At 42.2% G+C, this 19100-nt stretch overlaps 1 protein-coding gene across 1 annotated transcript in view; it reads left to right on the forward strand.

Annotated features, from left to right (window-relative positions):
- The first annotated feature begins 334 nt into the window (after positions 1 to 334).
- MYO1D (myosin ID) overlaps positions 335 to 19100 on the forward strand; it is a 162772-nt gene continuing 144006 nt past the window's right edge. Inside the window, exon 1 of the mRNA XM_052785020.1 lies at positions 335 to 486. Coding sequence (XP_052640980.1) covers positions 392 to 486 — 95 coding nt within the window. The 5' untranslated portion in view covers positions 335 to 391. The remainder of the gene's footprint in view (positions 487 to 19100) is intronic.

Below are 19100 nucleotides of genomic sequence, written 5' to 3' on the forward strand. Positions count from 1 at the left end.
GGTGCAGGATGCGGCCCTGCAGCCCCTTGTTTTGGGGGTGCGGGGCGGGTGCGGGTGTTTCTCTGGGTGCAGGATGCGGCCCCCCCCCGGTTCTGAGGGGGGGGGTGTCTCCCCCACAGATGCAGTACGCACCTTTCCCCAGCAGAGGGCGCTCTTGCTCCCTCCCGCGCTGGGCGAAGGGCGGGGCCGGCCCGGAGGGGCGTGCTGTGTTCTCTCCGCGGGCCGGCAGGGGGCGCCGCCCGGTGCCCGCCTCGCGCCCGCCGGCCCCGCCTCACCGCAGGTGAGGCGGGGCCCGGCGGGCGCGAGGCGGGCACCCCCCCCCCCCTCACTCCCCCCCCCCCCCCCGGGGGAGCGGCGGGGCAGCGCGAGCCCAACCGTCACCGTCGCCGCCATGGCGGAGCAGGAGAGCTTAGAGTTCGGCAAAGCGGACTTCGTGTTGATGGACGCCGTCACCATGCCCGAGTTCATGGCTAACCTCCGTCTGCGGTGAGCGCTGGGTGGGGGGGGGGGCGGCGGGGAACGGGCCGGTGTGTGGAGCGGGAAAGGCGGTAGAACCAACACCTCCACCGCCCCCCCCCCCCCCCCCCGCCGCTTTAGGGTGTGTGAGGGGTTGCGAGGCCTCGTCCTCCCGCTTCTCCACCCCCCCCCCCCCCGCCTCAGTTTGGCTACCGGGAGTGGGGAGGGGGCTGTGCTGTGCCGGTTTAGTGAGCTGAACCGGCCCCGCGCTGAGAGAGGTGTCGCGGGCAGCAGCCCCTCAGCCTGCCCTGCCTTGGCCCTTGCCGCTGTGAGGAGACCGAGCTCCACAGAGGAGCAAACCCATCACAGAATTGGGGAATTTTCTATGAAATGGGGATACTTGGGAGAGCCAAGTGAGTATGAGGGTGCCTAGGGTGCAGGCAGGGAGCACCAAAGCCCTGCCTTTGGGTCCGTGGGGGCTTTCTGTCGCCCCTTTGGAAAACCTCTCTCTTCTCTGGCTCATCAGACCTCATCTGCTTCAGTCTCCACCTTGTACGCCTCCCCTCTAACAGGTATCTCGCTTATGCTGACATGCGTGCAAAGTTGACACGGAAAAAAAACCCAGCAATAAAAGTCACCAAGTCCAAGGTTGCTCCAGCCCCATAGGAGCGTTACAGCTGTTCGCCGGTGCAGACTCGCTGCATTAACGTTTCGTGATCTTTATGGTTTTATTTCCCTTCTAGACGCAATGGGCTTCGGGAAGATCTGCATTTTCACTCCTGTCTCTTCTGTGAAGTACAACTAAATCCTGAGCAGCACTGATAGAGAGGACAGCCGGTGGGGACCCTAAGTCTGCGGCTGTCTTTCACTTTCCATTATAAAAGATTCATGTGAGCTCTTCCTGATAAACTCTTATGCCCCTGCTTGTGCAAGGATTTGATAATTACCAAAGGGAGGCCTTTGGGATAAAAATGTGACTTATTGGCTGTCACTCCCCCCTGCCCCCCAGTTTTGCTTGGGCTTTACTGACTGTTCCTCTCCTGCCACTTGCATTCTGGAGATGGTTGAAATCAATAACTTGGCAGGCCTGTGCAGTTGTTGGATGCACCTGAGAGAGGCTCTGGCAATAATCAAGGGAAAAGAGGTGGGCTAAGCTTCCTCAACTGGCATAAAACTACTGAGGAAGGAGAAAACTAACCTCTTTTGGGCAATTGTGATGTCTCCTCTGGATGAAATCTGTAGATTTTGAGGTCTGGCTGCATCAGCTGCTGAGTGCCTGGGAACCTTTGTGCTACACAACTGGCTACACGGGTGTACCTGTCTTCTGTGGTGCTGCAAGGTCAGGGCTCAGATCCTGGGAGTGTGAGATACAATAACAACCAGCGTATTTGATACTATTTTTTCTTTTATATTTTGGATTTCTATTTGGGTAGAGAGGGCATTTGTGTTTAAATACTAAGAAAGACATAATGTGAACAGTTGAGCTTTGAACCTGAGGAAATGTCAGATTTAAATAAATTTTGCAGTGCCTCTAAAAGCTTAAATTTGTTTCTCATTTGTGCATGCCGTGACACACTAATTATATTACAAAGGGCTTACAGACAAAGTAATTGTAATTAGCAGGAAGCTTGCATGTAATAGTTTGTTCTTGGGGGTTTTATTCTTTGGTTAATGTGTGCTAGAATTGGAAATGGATTCTTAGATAACTTAAAAATCAACATAGCATGTTGGTTGCGTTTAGGAATCAAATTAATTAATTGAGAGGTGCCTTGCACTGGTAGACTTTGCTAATTTTGTATGAAAGAGGATGAGTAGAACAAGCTAGCAATTCTGGATCCTTACAATTGATATGTAGTTTGATTATTTTTATGTTTTTTCTTCTGTCCTGTTGCATGCCGATTGTGCCTAAGGATGTTGTCTGGACATCCCTGCTGTGTCTAATACAGCATCAAGTGTCCCTTTAACTCCAATACCTTGGTCACTGGTACTCAAAATCAGGCTTTTCCTTGTGACACCAATTCAAATTCTGGTTTCTTTTGCATGAGAATGCGTGCATTACTTTGGCCGTAACCTGGAGTTTGCAGGCACAGTTCTGCTTGCACTTCAAGGTTGTCTTGTGTCTGCCATGGGCAGAATAATCTTGTGTTAAAAAAATTTCATACTGTTAATTTTTGTACCCTCGGTGCTATCATCTCCTGACTTCAGGCTTGTCTGCACTGGGACATTAGGGAAAGCTAATCTGAATTTACCAAAAGTGTGGCTTTTCGGTAAAATCGCTAAGCTCTGCTAAGCCCTGTTTGACGCTGCTGGTAGAGCTGTGGCCCTGGCATGCTGACCCAGCTGCACTGCTGGTGTTATTACAGTTCTCAAGCAACATTTGCTTCTCTTATTTTTACTGCTTTGGAGACGGTAATTAACTCTTGCTGCTGACGACACATTTTAAATTGTGTCAGACCCAAATTACACCCAGGATTCTGACCTGTTCGAGGGTTGATTATGTCACGTTGTGTTTTGTCACGTTGCATAGATGGCACAAGTCACCTTTGTGCTTGTCATGCACAGAACAGAACGGAGAAATTGTTGCTTCTTCATCATTAACTTCAAGTGCCGGGTTTGTTCAGTTTACACTTGGATGGGCTCCACCCTATTCCATAAATCCAGCTTTCTGCCAGAGCTATTTTTGTTCTGGGTCACTGGCTGACCCAAGACGGGTTGTGCTGGATTTAGTTCCCAAGTGAGCCCAGATGTGGGTGGAATTGAAATCATACCAGTTTCGGTGCATGCAAGGATATTTCCCCAAGGATGTCTCTAGTGGGAAAAAGAGAAATGGTGAAGTTGCACTTTTCATTACTTTAATATTAGAATTTAGTGGTATTGACGTGGGCTGGATTAGTGTGGCTGATTTGTTTGTTGATGTGAGTACCTGCCTGGGTAGGTGTATGGATGCAATGTGAATTTTCTACTCATTTCCCAATCCCTACGCTTTGTGCCCTGTTGTTTGTAGGTTCGTGTAGTGATTCAGTGAGGATATCATAGTGTTAGTATTTTTTCATGGCCATGTCTTACAACTACTTAATAAACTGGCCATTTCATGTGGACCCTCAAGCAGTCACTGCGTGTTACACATTAATGGTAAAAAAAAGTCATCTGGTCCTTGAATTCTTTAGTTCTGAGTGGGCTTCATACCAGTCTGTTGTGATTCTTAGTCATAAGAATAATTTAAAAAAAAAAAGCAGGACTATTGGAACAATTAGTGTGCACTCAGTAGCTAGCTTTGTTTTTTTATAGAAAACCTCCAAAGCTTTAACAGAGAATTGTCCTGAAGTGGTCCTAAGTATGAATTATTATAAACAGCCATATTTGAGCAGTTTGCACTTGAGCATATAGTCTGGCATTCCCTTTAATCAGTTCTCTGTTGACCTTTATGGGCAGGTTGATTACTGCAGTAGTAGTTGGCATTTCAATTCCTATCCGAGGATGTAAGATTAATTGAAAGGCTTCTTAAAACAGGGAATCTTTTCAATATCAACTGGTTCTTGGGTCCTCGCACTGGCATTCAAGGGCTAGTATTTAGCTGTAGTCTGAGTGTTACCTGCCTGTAATCTAAGGGAGAACGTCCTGCTCTGAACTTGTTAAAACACTTTCATTTCAGTGGAGGGTTTTGACTTGTGGTGACTGTGACAATTCCACAGCAGGTGGAGCGAGACGGTGCTTGTGGAAAGGGAGCAGGGGTCTCGCAGAAGTTGCTAATGTTTTGCAGAAATTGTGGCATAGATGAAACTTGTGACGTGAACTTTTGAGTAAGAGAAACACAAAACTGTACATCACCTCATTTTGCATCACACTGTAATGCGAATTTCAAGTGATGAAAGTTATAAGTTTTAAGTTACTTCCTTGTGAGGAAGAGGACAAGAAGGTTATTTTTCAGAAGTGTAAAATATTCTGGTTATGTGTGATTTTTTTTGTGTTATCCTGCAAAGACCACTCATAGTACTATCCTGTACAACTAGCATTTATCTTGATAAACAAATCAAAACTCAGAGCTTTAAAAATGGTATCTATGGCATGCAAAGAGGTAGCTTGATTTCTTGAATTATCTGTTCTGCAGTCTTAGTGATTATTTCAGGAGTAACTTCAGACTAGCTACTCCTCACAAGGTCTCAAATGCTTTGCAGGAGAGTAAGACGTCCCTCTGTGCCGGGTGGTGAGATGATGTGGGTGCTTGATGGGTAAACTGAACACCTCTGAATCGCAGCTGAGGGCTGTAAGTGGAAAGCCACAATGAAATGCAGGGGAAAAAAAAGTAGACAATTATATAACGCAGCAGCATGGTAGCCTTTGGGGTAGCCCCATATGAGCTGTGTGCTCAAGGTCTTTCTGTTCTCATGTCTAATTTGTGAGCAGGTGCTACTTGACTCATCTTTTCCTGATTTCTAGCGAGTTGCTCATTTGTCGTAAGCATTGTGCAAATCACCTCCTGGGAACATAATAGATCTTTGTTGCGGTTATTAAAGAATTCAAGGATGCATGAAAGGAAGACGGTGAAGGCACCTGGTAAGGTGTAATGATCATAAAATGAATTTTGGATTGTTTTCCTCTTTTTTTTTTTTTTTTTTAACTAGTTCCAGCATGAAACCCGATGTGGAAGGCTGTACTTGCTGCTCAGATAGTACCTGGTCATCCCAGCCTGCCTGAGTTTGAGGAAGTGGTGCGAAGAGCTACAGTTTAATAGTCCTTGCAGTTGTCTTCCTCCACACGTTGTGATTTCTGACCTCCTAAAGCAACACTTAATAAAAACAGTTCTGCATTTAGTTAAAAATATGGAAAAGTGTTTCTTCTACTCTTTCTCAACTATTTCTTACAGTGCAAACCCCAGCATTTTCAAAGCTATCTTAAATTAAGGCAACAGTACTAAATTTGTATTTATTGCAGATACTTTTGAAAGATAGATAATATTTGTTATTATTAATAATATTTTTGGTATCAAGAATCTGTAAAGAAAATCTGGTTCTCCTCTGAGAATTTTCTCTAAGTGTTTGCTGTGCAGGCAAGTGTTTGCTGTGCAGGCAAGGGTGAGGCGTAGGCTGTAGTCCTATAAAAAGGTTGTAGCAAACTGAAACAGGGAATTGGGCTTCAGATGCTGAAGAGGGATATTTTGAAGGGATTTTCTTGAGACAGTTGTGTGTAGGCTATACCTTTCGGACGTCTCAAAAAAAAGACATCTTTTTCTTCCAGATGATGTGGTGGGTTGAGTCCATAGTATCTGTCAGTCTTAACAATGATCTGGTCTGTGTTTTGGGTGACTGGTGTGAATAGCTGTTAGCCTCTTAGGTTTACAGCACGCTCCTGCAAAGCCAGTTTTGGATACAAGAAGCTGAAGATGGTGCCGAAAATGTATAGACTTCATAATTGCCTGAGTGACCTGAAAAGAAGCTATAATGCAGTTGTTAGCAGCCCCTTTCAGTAGGTGATATAAAAGGGCATTTTTTTTGTAAGTACACAGATGTTCACTCACCCCACAGTTCTGAAGGGCCAAACTCTTGTTCTGCCATTTAGTATCCTCTAGATCTGGAGACTGGGTTGTTTTCCTTTTATCTGTCCTCAACAGGTCTGGCAAAACATCCACAAGTTCTGGGGTTGACCAAACACTTTGTTTTGTTCCCGTCTTCAGTGGATCAGAGTCCCCATAAATACATTAGGAACAATTTTTTCTCAGTAGGGATATGGATCATTGATAGCATTTGATTCTTCATCTGTATAGCACCCTTTCTGCTCTTCCATTGACTTAATCTTACTTAGTGTTGGAGCAAAGGGGTGCTGTCTATACTGTATTGGGGTTTTTACACTGGCTTTCTTATCTTTCAAGCACCATCTTAAACATTCATATTTTTGGTTGAAGTTGTGGTGGGAGAGGTTTGGCTTCATGCTAGGTAGTAAAGTATCTTTAATCCTAGCAGAGGAAATATTGTGTGAGTGCTTGGTTTCATTCGTGCTTTTGGTAATGAAATTTTCATGCTTAATGAACAAGCTTTTTCATGCCTTTAAGCCATTTTAATTTCCTCATTTTAAATAGATATGAATATTTGAATTGTTCATGTGGTGTTGAATTAAAAAGCTGCTGGGAAGAGTCTGCTTTCTTCCCGGAGAGGGGTGCCTGTCACCACAGATGCTGCAGGACACTCCTCACTGCTGCTTGGATGGTCAGCAGTTAAATCTTGTCAGCTCTTCTTGGCTTCTTCAGAATTGCTCAGCTTGCAGAGAGCTGTCGTGTCAGAATTTGGAATGAATGGAATGAAAATTCCCCTTAGTCCAGCAAAATTTGACTTACAAGCTTGGACTGGGTCCAGCTTGATCTTCGTAGGTGGAAGAGGCTATCGATCTCACTTAAAAAACAAATCCTAACTAGACAGGTAGCAAAAGGGAGGATCAAGGCCAGCTTTCCGATTTCTGCGGGGACTTAACGTTCAGTTTACAGAAACCAATAACTGCTACAGGTGGGCTCAGTGTTTCCTGGCAGCTTTTGGATGAACAAAGCATTGAATGAGATGATGTCCTGTGTGGAATTTGTTTTGCCTCCATATGTTCTGAATTTTTATAGTTTCACTGAATCTTCTTTTACACATCTGTCCTCCCCTGACTTATGAATACCTTCTTTTCTCAGAGTGAAAGTTTACAGTAGTCTTTTTATAGCTGTGTGGGTGAGGTAGCGTTTAATAATGTTAACACATGGGTGTTGAATAATAGACGAGGTCAGATTTATGAATGAGATTAGTCTTTCAGGGTACCTTACAGTTTTAAATTCTTACGCTGGTAATGCTGTGCACCAGACCTGCTGATCCTGGCTTGCCAGCTGACGCCAAGCTGCGTTTATGGTACTTGTCAGAGCACAGATAACAAAATTTAATTGTAGGTAACTAGCTAGCAGCAAGCTGGGGAGGGGCATTCCTGTCATATAGCGTCAGGTGTGAAGAAAAAGCCCTACTGAATCAGTTTTGTAACTAGAACTACTGTGAATTAGCTCAATGGGAGATGCTCTTTATTTCATCTTTTTTTAATAAATTTTTTTTTTCTGCTATTTACACAAAGTATATCTACAAAAAGTCAGCTGGTAATTTAGGAATTCCCCAGCAGCCTTTTTGCTTTCATCCTTGCCTCTTCTCTGCAATTATTTTGTAGATTCTGCGGAAGTAATATGGGTCCTGGAGATCCTCAGAGCAGGCGGTGCATCTGTTCGTGATACTGTAAAGTAGAATCCTGTTCTTGTTTTTGACTACCACACGTTCAAGATGGCTTCTATAAACTGCATCATCTTAACTGAAGTAATTTATCATCACCTTCTGAATTTCACTAGCTAAATGTTGACTTTAAGATCTGCCAAATTTTTACAGTAAATATTAGCTAATATTTCCAATGAGTCTTGTGGTCTCCTTTAGTCAAGAGTCCTTTGTATTGACTTCTCTTCAAAATTCTACCTCTTTAGATGGTTTTACTGATCTGCTGTTCCAACGATCCCTTGCATTCCTTTCGGGCTGGGCAAGCTTTTACACTACCTGAACATTTCTCCTTCAGATATTTGACTGTTACATCATCACTCTTATTTCTCAGTCCCTGGGTCATGATTGCATCTTTTTATGGAATGAAGAAATTCTGAGGGGGGAAAAAGAAAGCATATGTGTGAACACAGGTTTGCCTCTAAGTGTTAGTTAAATAAGGGAGCTGTGTGCCCCTTTGTAGCAAATGCTCATTTCCAGTTCTCAGAAGCAGAAATAAAATTTCTAGAAGAAGATTTCTGTTTGTTTCAGGGCTTTTCGGTTAGATCCGATGAGATCTCAGCTCACACTACTGCTATCATGTACTGATGTTTCTGTCTCTGTTAAACAGACCAGGAGGGGAAGTAAGTTTTCATTGTGGTGCTTTCAAATGCTAAAGAGAACAGCTTGGGTGTGAGGCTGTTCTGTCTTTGGGAGTGAAAAAGCGGCATTGGATAGATTTAACCCGTTGAAAAAAGACTTACTTTCCTCAAATCTAAACCATTAAACTGTTCCTCAGATAACCTCTATCTTTTGCTAGGAATGAGGTTTTTCTCGTTTGTGGGATTTGTTACAGCTAGTGTTCTTCTCACCTGGTCTGCGTGGGGCCCAGCTGCTGCAAGCTGACAGTGGACCGGTTCTGTTTGTGAGTAGTGGTTTAGATAGACAGCAGATAACATACTGTCAGGTCCCAGGGATGAGAAGCTGAGGTAGGAGGAGGGGGATATCATGTAAAGACCTTTTAAATAAAACAGTCGTTAATGATAAGACAGAGGACCCACCCCTGTCATCATAGATGGTCTTGCAGTGCTCTACTTCTTCTCAGGCTCATCAGTAGAAGTGTGACTAGTGCTGGGGCATAACAAGTCTGTTCTTGCTTTAACTCTTGATGGTGATGGTACTTTCCATTCTGCCCCCCCCCCTAATTTCAGAGCATTTTTCTGTGCAGACTTTATATTTTCTCCTTGAACAGTGTTGGAATATTTGTGTGTCACTGCTGTTGCGTTCTGTCCTATTTACCTGTCTGTTGAAGCATTTTGCAGCAAACGGTTTCTGGTTGATGTCAGTAGCCATCTCTTTTTGATGTAGAAGTTGGCAGCAGCCTGCTCTGTTGCTGCCATTTGCCTGCTTTGACCTGCCAGCCTTGAGATACGTGAAACTTCAGAGAACAGTTAGTGTGCGACTGTTGGGCTGGTCTGATCCAGAGCATTCTTTCCAGAAAAATGGACCGTTGGGTGAAAATATGGCATTAAACCAGTTATGTGGTCTCTAGACAGCCACTTACCTGCCATGATGTCATTCTCATCGTTTGATGTTTCTTGCTGTACTCCAGGGTGTCAGCTCTTGGCTCTCACTGTCCCTCCAAAAAGTGTTGTCCCACCTGACCCTTTCTCCTCTTGCTGACTTCCTATATTTTTATAATTGTAGTATCCTCTTGGTTGTCCCTGGTGACTCCTCTCTCTCCTCTTGTTTTCAGTACCTTCTTTATACATATGGACACCTCTGCCCAACTTTCCCCGTTGCTGAAATGTCCGTTCATGAGCTGCCTTCAGCTCTCCCAATGGTGGAAATGTCTTCTCTGATCTTGGCGCTGATCTTTTCAGCATTGCCCAGTGAGTCAGCTGGAGTTCCTTTGCACTGGAGTGAGTGAGCTCTTCTGGACAGCAATTCACTTGTTCTGCCTGCACCATCTGACTCGGTCCTTTCTAGGCCTTTGCATTCAAAGTCAAATCTTGTTATTTCCCCTATAGTATATCAGACCCAAGCCTGAGCTATACACAGAGCTGAAGCTCTTGCCTAGAGTCAACTTCACACTGATTTTTGTGCTCACTCCTTGTCTTATGCCTTGGCAAACCCCCATTTCCCACATATGCTTGTTCCAAGTTATCTATAGAGATTGTTTTGCTTTCTGTTTTATCTGCTTCACCTATCTCTTTGCCTCTTTCCTGTTCGACCTCAGAAACACAGCTTATCTCCTTCCAATGTTTATCAGTTTCTCCCACAGCACTGATCTGTTAACATGTCTGTCTGAGAACTTGCTGATGAGCATTCGTGTACTTTTCCCTCCGTTGCTCCTTTTGGCATGGAAGAAACGCCTTATAAATTTCAACAAAGACACTGCCTCCTCCTTAAATGTCTAATTTATGAAGCCTACACAAACTTTGTCATGGTAGGAGGTTTGGTATGCTGTAACCGCTGATTATCGTGTTGATCTGTTCAGGTAGTTTCCTGGTTCCATACTGGATCTGTGCCCGTTGGAGTTCATTTTCTCTTGGGCCTGGACAGAGCCTGGCCTGATGCTATCCTATCTGAGGTTGTTCAGGTAGAGAATAATTTGCTTGTAGTGTCATGATCTGTTCCCATTTAAGGTTGATGTAACTTAATTTGGGAAGCCTGAAGGCTCACTACATCTTCCTGGGAAAGAAAAATCAGAGATTTGTGGCAGGGCTCTGTGCAATATGTGGTATATGATATGCTGCAAGAGGTGAGTGTTTAGTTTAGGGTAGTGTGTCTAACTCCATCTCCAAACATAATGTTTCAAGTTTGTATTTTTGTGCTTGCCCCTGTACACATGCGATCTTGCATGCTTTACACAGATCAAGCCAACTTCAGTGGTGTTTCATCGGGACTTCTGATGACCTTTGAATAAGTCTTCTTATGGGGCTCCTGATGAAAAGGTTTTCAGTCTTGTCCTGATGTAGAGCAGATGTACATTGCTACCCCTCAAATGAATTAGACTTTGGGGCACCAGCTGAAACTTTCTGAAAAGGTTCCCTTTTAATATCTGGCTTCCATTATAAACATCAGACTGGTTAGCACCTTCATCATTGTACTGGGTTTTATTTATGGTGCCCAGGACAAACTCACAGTGGGGAAACTAAAGGGGGCTTGAGCAATTTTCTACATCATTCTGTCCAGGAAGCAGAACAGCCAAAGAGTAATGAGAACCCATATTTTAACAGCTTACTGGATGGCAGCAAAGGCTGTCTCATGGTGAATAGCAAAGAAAAACAAACTAAAACAGAAAATTCTCTTTTCCCACTGTATGAACAGCATGGCTTTCTTTCGGGAGAGCTCTTCTACGGTATATTGAGGTGGTAAAATCTGGCGTGTCAGCCTGCAAAAACTCTGGTGATTGTAAAAGCCTTTACATCATGGTTATCAAGAGCACAATGAAGCTTTCATGTAGCTAGACATCTTTTAGATGTTTACAGTAAAACTTTTGCTTTTATTCATATTGCTAAACTTCAACTAAATAGGTTATTTTTTTACAAGAATGAATGATAAAGTAAGTTTCACCTTCAAAGGAAAAATCCAGCTACCATTGTTTGAAGGCCTCTCTTCCCATGCACTGTTTATAAAGCAACTGTATATGGAATTTATAAACTTCCAAGGCTAGAAATAGTGCCTTCCACTTAAGACCAGCTTATTTGGTGTTTTGTTCCTTCTTGATCCTGGGTGTAAAGACCACGGGAATGAATGAAAGAAGACTCAAAGAGCTGTAGGTACAGTTTAGGCCTCCAGAAAAAATCCCAGAATACCATACCCTGAGCACCAGGAGTCTTTAAGTGAATTTGCTTAGAAAAATTGTTGCCCCTGCATACTGTGGAGAATATACTCTGTTTTGTTTGCTTCTCAAAATATCAGAAAAATGCCGTGCTGCTTTTCCTTTTGCTTGGAGGGACATAAGTACCCCCGTATTCTTTAAAGCTGGATGTAAACAGCTCCTTGGAACAGTAGCTATTAAACTTTGTTGAAAAGTGCTTAGCAATGACAAAAAAATGTTATTTCCGAAACGATTTCTGTAGCACTGAGGGTTTTTTTTTTTCAAATGAAAGTCCAAATTTACCACAAAAATGTCCCTGTAACCTCTTATAATTCAAAACATATTACTTGCTTTTCAAAAGCACGGCAAATTACCAGGGAGACTTTCTAAAATAAGACTGAGGGTTAGATGTATAACTTTGTGGACAATGCTTCTTGACAATAAAGTGTTTCCTTTTTTGAGTTTCGTCTGTGTCACAGTCAGAAAGTAACTTTGCTTCATGTGGTTTATGTACTGACCTCTTTTAGGTGAAGAGAACACTAACAATGTTTGTATATGCCTGCAGGCATCGGTATATAAAAAGGAGTATATTTGTTTCCCCTTTTTTTTCCTATTAAATGTAGCATTTATGTCTCTAGCAAAACAAACAATAGAAATCTTGTCTTTGTTTGTTCTTAACTTGTTTTTTGGGCCGTACTGCATCCTGGCTTTCAAGGATGCAGACATTCCTGAGCTAGACATCTCCAGTCTCTGGCAGCTAATTCTCTGAGTCTTTATTAGTTATACTGAACTTAAAGCCCTTTGAGGAAACGCCAAGAAAAAGTAGATATGTGTAAACCTTTTTAAACCTCGTATAAAACTATACAAGGCAGACTTGATAGGAAACTGAAGGCAAGTTGAACAATTTTGAAATAATTGGGAATATTTTGCTTAAATTTTTCTGATTAGTTGATAGAAAATATGTTTTCCATTAAGGGCTTACATTTTTGGAGACTTAAAGGAGGGCTGCTTATTGTCAAAATGAGTTTGTTTTAACCAAAACATTTTGGCTGCCTTCTTTCTTTTTAGGTACTGTCACTCCATTCCTGAAGGTAGTGGAGGAGTGGCTGGTGCCAGTCAGTCACCCCAAATGCCTGAAGCAGTGGGTGTTGTGGGGTTTGGATGCTGAGTGCTCCTGCCTGGAGGAGCAGGGGCGTGCTAGACTTCCAGCTGGGAGGTAGAGGTATGAAAGCCAGGAAAGCGTGATGGTGGACACTCGTCTTTTAAAAGATGCTACGTGTATCATCCCCCATCCTGCAGGAAACAAGGAGCAATGTAAATCTCAACATTTTCATTTACTTGAAGAATGCCTGATTATTTTTTCGCTGCTTTTCTGTTTGGTTTCTGGATCTTTGATCCTCTCATCGAGGAGCCAAGGTGGCACCTGCTGCTCGCTGTATGAAGGAACAGTTGAAGCAGCTGCCTTAGAGCAGATAGATCTTCGTGTTCCCATGACTCCTCTGAGGTGATGACATTGTTTTGGGGCTCTGATCACACACTATAGGCCATGATTAACTTCAGAAGCCAGCCCAGATTTGTTGCTATTGAATTTGGGGAGAAAACTCTGTAGTTGATCTTGGTCTCCTCCTGGGAGTTTTTTCCATAGTTGATTCGTCACTGGCAATTCGGCTTCTTTGCTAAGATGCTGTTTACTAAAGTTGGTGAGTAGGCCCTGTACAGACAGACACATCAGAGGAATTTGACTTGTTTTATTGTACAAACTAGCTTGGGAGCAGTAAAAATGTATTGTGTAGCAAACATTGTAGTTGAATCATGGAAGCTGTTGAATTGGGTCATAATCTTTTAAAATGTTAAAATCCATCTGGTACGACATTTTAACCTTCTGCCTTTCCTGTATTGTCCTCGTACCTAGAAAAATTTAACATAAGTTAAATACAGTAAACGTTGTGAATTTTGAAGACATTTTGTAGTGCCTTGACTAAATTAAAGGAAAAATTTGCTAGGGTTACATTTACTAATGTACACTATTAAACCAAAATAAATTGCAGGATGGAACAAATTAACAAACTTTTACAGAAAGACTGGCTTGGTAAGTAGGTCTGGTTTATGTTGTACTAGGGATGTGGGAAGACTTTGGAGAGCTCAAACATTTAAGTAGTCAGGATCAGTATTGTGGGTTATTTTTATCAAGACACTTTTGCTGCCTTTTTGAAGGCTCCTCCATACCTGTACATGAGTTATGTATCAGAAATCTTGTGCTAGTAGTAATTCCCACACCACTTTCACATTGTTTGTGCAGCGCCAAAGTATTTTTCACCTTAAGTGCCAAATTCTCGACTGTCTTGATTAGCATGGTAAGCCCCATAACCAATCCGGAAAGCTTTCAGGGGGAGGAAAAAACCCCAACCCTCTAACCTTTCGTATGTAAATGTATTGGCTTGTCTTAGGCCAAAACAGTTTAAGATAAATGAGCAGCCTCTGTTTATCTTAATGAGGCATTTGATGTAGAAGCTGATAGCACTTATGGCCAGATCCCAAGTAATTTGCTGTGTAACAGCATGCAGGAAAATTGCACAATTGTGCCCACCCATCTGGTCATCACTGGGTGTCCACATGAATAGTAGGACCCTTTGATACTCTCATTTTATCATTCTCTGAGTAATAGAGTGCAATGGATATTTTGCAAACTAAAAATTCCTATCACTGAAGACAGCAATTCCTTTGTAGTTTTGACCTGGGTTTTGGTATTCTTTGTACACTCCAGTGCTGAGTGCCGAGTAGTCCCCCTTTTTTTTGATGTGGGGAGGAAATAACATGAAAAAACATCCTATCCCACATCATGTACAAACTTTCCATCTGTCAGTTAGGACACTCACTGTGTGTAAGTGGTGAGTGAGCAGCACTGACAAATTCAACCATTCACTGATTTTGTTTTTTGCTTTCTGACATTTAAGCCTTTGGGATGTGCTGTGGTTGCTTTCAAACTTTTCTTCACAGTGATGAAAGCTAAAAACCTCTCTTAATAAAGGTGAAGATGGTTGTATTCATTTACTTTAGCAGGATGTATTTTAAGAAAAACAATAGTTATCATGAGACCCATGGAATAAATCACAGGTGCCAGCAGTGAATATATTTCTCAGTCTGTAATCTTGCCTTGTGTTTACCTCCCTGCTCAGTGCTGCTGTCACTGCCACCGACCTCTTGGGTTGTCTGGTATTAACTTGTCCTGCCATACAGTTTTTGCATTTTGCCTTTGAAATTACATCTTTCACTCAGAGTGGAAGAGTGGAGTAGTTTTCAGTCTCACAGAAAGTTTGTGTCAATACAGAGAAGGTATCAGCAACAGAAGGATTTTGTGGAGCAGGTCATGTCAGAATTCACTTTCACAGGAACTTTTAATGTGATGCAAGAACCGAGGGCTTTCAGTGCAGGTGTCCCTGCCATTAGGTGCTTTCAGGTGCGGGTTCTAATGCCTGGGAACTGATTTGGCTGGAAAAAGGATCTTTTGCTTCTCTGCTCAGGATCCCCAAGAGCCTTCCAGGGTGGGAACTAGTGGCACAAGGTGATGCTGGGGGTCCTGGGACTCCTGCTTACTTGGGGTGGCAGACCTCCTTCCTCAGCACTCAATTCCCACCACCTGCTCACTGACCCCCCCTGCTCCTGCCTGCCCCATCAGAGAGCTCGTAGAAGGTGTCAATGGAAACTCTCTTTTCTGAGCATATTTGTGTTAATTTTTTCTTTCTAGCATAGTTACCTTACATGTCAGTCTTCAGAAATGTTCTTAAGGGCCTGGCTGTTGAGCCAGCACTTGACCCTCTGGAAGCCACAGAAGCATCACTCATGTTACCCTGGTGCAAAATCTTTGCTTAGCTGTATGTTCTGTAAGTATGCATGCTATTAATAATTTTCTGGTGCTTCTGGATCCCACTGCAGTGTTTGTCACTCTTTTGCTTTTGCATTTCACATTTGCATAGTGTAACTAGCTATTCTTCATATGGCTTGGATTCTTGCTAGATTTGCCTTGAATTACATCATAGAGATGAAGTTGAAATAGTAATAATAAATCACCTTCTTATTAAGTAGATAGCATCTACTTGTCTTGGTTTGACTTGCTTTCTTACCAAATGTATTTTGGGATCTCATGAAAACTTATTTATTAGATCATGCTTGTGAAGATAGTATATGAGATTGTTTCTCTTATTCCAAATATAACCATCCTGTGATCTTAATCAACATTTGCTTTAAAATTGTCCAGCCAGCAATTCCCTGACAAATTTGGCCAACACCAGTGTTAATGTGGAGGTGGCTTTTTTTTGTTATGGACTTAGTTCCTTCTTTTCTATCTACAGATATGACTGTGCTAGGAGAGCAGTTTGGGATTTCCTCCAAAGATGACTCATTATTTGCCAGATCCACCTATAGCAAAAATAGGACATGCGGTTACAATGTGTATTATTTAGGCTGCTTAATATTTTGTCCAGTAGTCACTGAACTTTAACTGGTAGCCTTTATCTGTGAGCTTGCTTTTTCTTCCCCCATTTGTCCACCTAAAGACAAACAAAAACCCCAGGTGAAGTTGGAATGTGTCTCCATTAATGTTTTTGCTGCTAGCCTGCCCTCCTATCTGCCTTGATTTTACAACTGGGAGTGGAAATTGCCCAAGGTCATCTTTCAGAAAGCAGTAACGTGTTATTCCTGCCATTGACTCTACCTCTTGGCTGGTTTCTGTAGACCTCAGACTTCTGCATGCAGGAGCCTGTGGGACTATTGGTGGTTAATGAGTGTGAGCCACACCAGTCCCAGTTTTTAATTTCCTAGATAGTCCCTGGGTAATCTTCATTTCAATGATAGTTTCGCTGTTGCAAAACTACAGCTGCAGCAAGGACCTGGTTTTGTATTGGTGAACTGCCGTGTAGTTGCATTTCTCAGGAGATGTGCAGATCTCTGAGCTTATGGGATGGGGCACGAGAGAACTGGGGGAAAACACTCTTAATCTGGAAACTGTGCTGTGGAGATTCCCCAGAGAGTAAGCAACTGGTCTGATCAGGTACAGAAAACAGTACCCTAGCCACTAGCATTGTGATCTCTTCTGAGAGCATCATCTACTGAAACATCCAGAAGGAAGGTAAAAGTTCCTAGTGCTTTATCCAAAGCAAGACCTTCCTGCCAGAACGTTTATCACCAATAGCAGCGTCTGCAGTTGTCTTGTGTGGCAGTTCTCAAATACCGGTGTGATGAACTTGAACCCGTAACTGGAATAGAAGTAGTTAAGAAGATTTGTAGTTGCAATATTTTTGTCTACTCAGGACATTCTTTCCCATTCTCTTCCATTCCCCAGCATTTTGTTGCTAACATCTTTGTACTCTGGCCTGTCTCATCCTTTATAAACAGTTTGTTTGGAGCCAGGAGCAGTCGTCTTTGCTGTATGTGTATCAGACAGGTGTTTAAAGAACTGCCTTTGAAATTAATGAGAAGGTTAAGTGGGAAGCAGTTGTCTCTACTTACGGATTAAATGGGTGAAGCTAAACACTAGGGCCTAAATAAAAGTGTGAACTATATATTTCCAGGATGAAATTAGCCTTGTTAGGATGCTTCTTCTGGGGTTCCATAATTTACAGAATTATTTCCTAATATTTATAGATACTACTTCCTAAAAGGAGATTGTTATCAATGCTTTAGTGCTCCCTCAGGGCTTCAACAACAGGGTGACCTGTAGAAAACCTAAATGGGTTCATTCTTCTCAACTTAAATTCCTTCTGTCAAAATGGGAATAACTCTTTGGATAGGGAAATGTTTTTAGCAGGATCCTGTCTGCTCAGTGGTGGTCCATCTTCACTGGATTCAGGTTGGTTGTGTCACGGGGAGGGATGGTGCTTTTCAGCGCTGTGATTATTAGATACACTCCACCCTTGAAAGCTCCCACTCCTTTTGCTGCTCTTCCCTTTGTGGCTGGCACAGACTAATGTTACGCCAGAGCGTCGGCATGGCCTGCGGTTGCATAACGTACTGCAGTGGGCTAACCAGCTTTAGCAAAACAGTCATCTTGGACAGATGTTGCAGTGAAGTAATGATTAATCGGGGAAAAATTTTAACAACCTTAAATGGCAGTAAATTTATTTTGGCAGGTGGAGACTGAGAAAATCATTGCTGCCATGTAGTGAAGTGTTACTCTGAAGAGTTAGAATTGCTTTTATCTGCCATAACGCTTTCTTATGCTGTCTCCTGTCTCAAACTTTTACTGGAGCAAGAGCTTCAGTACTGAAATCTCCTTTTTACAGAAACTTTTCTAACATATTTGCCATCCATGTGAGAATGTGGAATGATATTTTTTCAGAACTTCACTAAACGTCGGAAGTACCATTGCTTCTTGCTTCAGATAATGCGATGCACATACTTAGGATAAGGAGTGAAATATCCTTCTGAATTGACATGATGACAACTATAGCATTATTCTAAAGTTTGTCTTTTCAAGACCTATGAACTGGCATTGCATATAACACCGAATATCTTCTGTGAGACTCTACGGGATAAAGTGATCTATCAGCCTGCCAGACTGAATTTTTTGAATATTCTTGTAATAACCTTTATGAAGGTGAAAAAGTAACTGGGTTCATCTGAGAGATTTCTTTAATAGTGTCCTGGATGAAGACTGGAGCTTTTTAGGTTTAGTGAGACAGTAACCGACGTTTAAAAGATCCTTGAGAAGTGACTGATAAGGGAGAATTGATTACTGTGAAAATTTTAGCAACATTCAAGATGCGAATTATTTTTTATTCAAAAGATCCAAATTCTGAGCAGCTCTACTGTTATATTTTATTTTGAACAGGAATTTAGTTTTGACTTCAGGAATAGGTTGCTGGCATTTCTCTTTTTTAATCTTTCCTTGTTGGCCAACAAGAGTTATTGTTGGTGCATCCATAAATTTCATGGAAATTTGTTTATTTTACTGAGGCTCTGTTCAGGGCAGAAAACACTTAACTGAACCTAAATTTTATATGCTCTAGAAAACTTTCAGCCTCTCTCTCTCAGATTGTAATCCTTAGGTAGGAGGACTAAAAATGACCGTTGAATGTTTATATAATGTTGTCATTGCCTGAGATGCAAGATGTATGCAACCTGCAGTCACAGTGACAGAACTATTTTTGGTTATGGTGTTGTCCTGTGTTCTTAATTCTTTCTTTAACCAGCAGAAGTGGTAACATGTAAGCTGTTTTCTTACCAATACTGTACTGGAAGTAGTCCTGTACTGAAAGTAGTCAGCAGACAGGGAACTGCACAGCCACTGAAGACTGTGTGTTAGAGTTAGTGTTTTCCTTGTGAAAAAAAAAAAAAACCAGCATATATTTTATACAGTCAATCTTTCTGCAAACAGACAAGTTGTTAGTCTGGCAGGATGTAATTCCATTTTCCTTAGTAGTTTGATTTCTGTTTGCCTTGTGTGTGCTTAAGCATGTCACTAGTCTCATGCTGAATTGATGTTGACTCTAAGGTACTTTTTTGAGTAATTCAAGGGAAGGATATTTGTGAAATGATTGTGATTTGCTTTTTATCTATAGTAAATGCAGGCT

This window comes from Harpia harpyja, chromosome 4 (genome assembly GCF_026419915.1).
Source record: "Harpia harpyja isolate bHarHar1 chromosome 4, bHarHar1 primary haplotype, whole genome shotgun sequence".
NCBI classification, from domain to species: Eukaryota; Metazoa; Chordata; class Aves; order Accipitriformes; family Accipitridae; genus Harpia; species Harpia harpyja.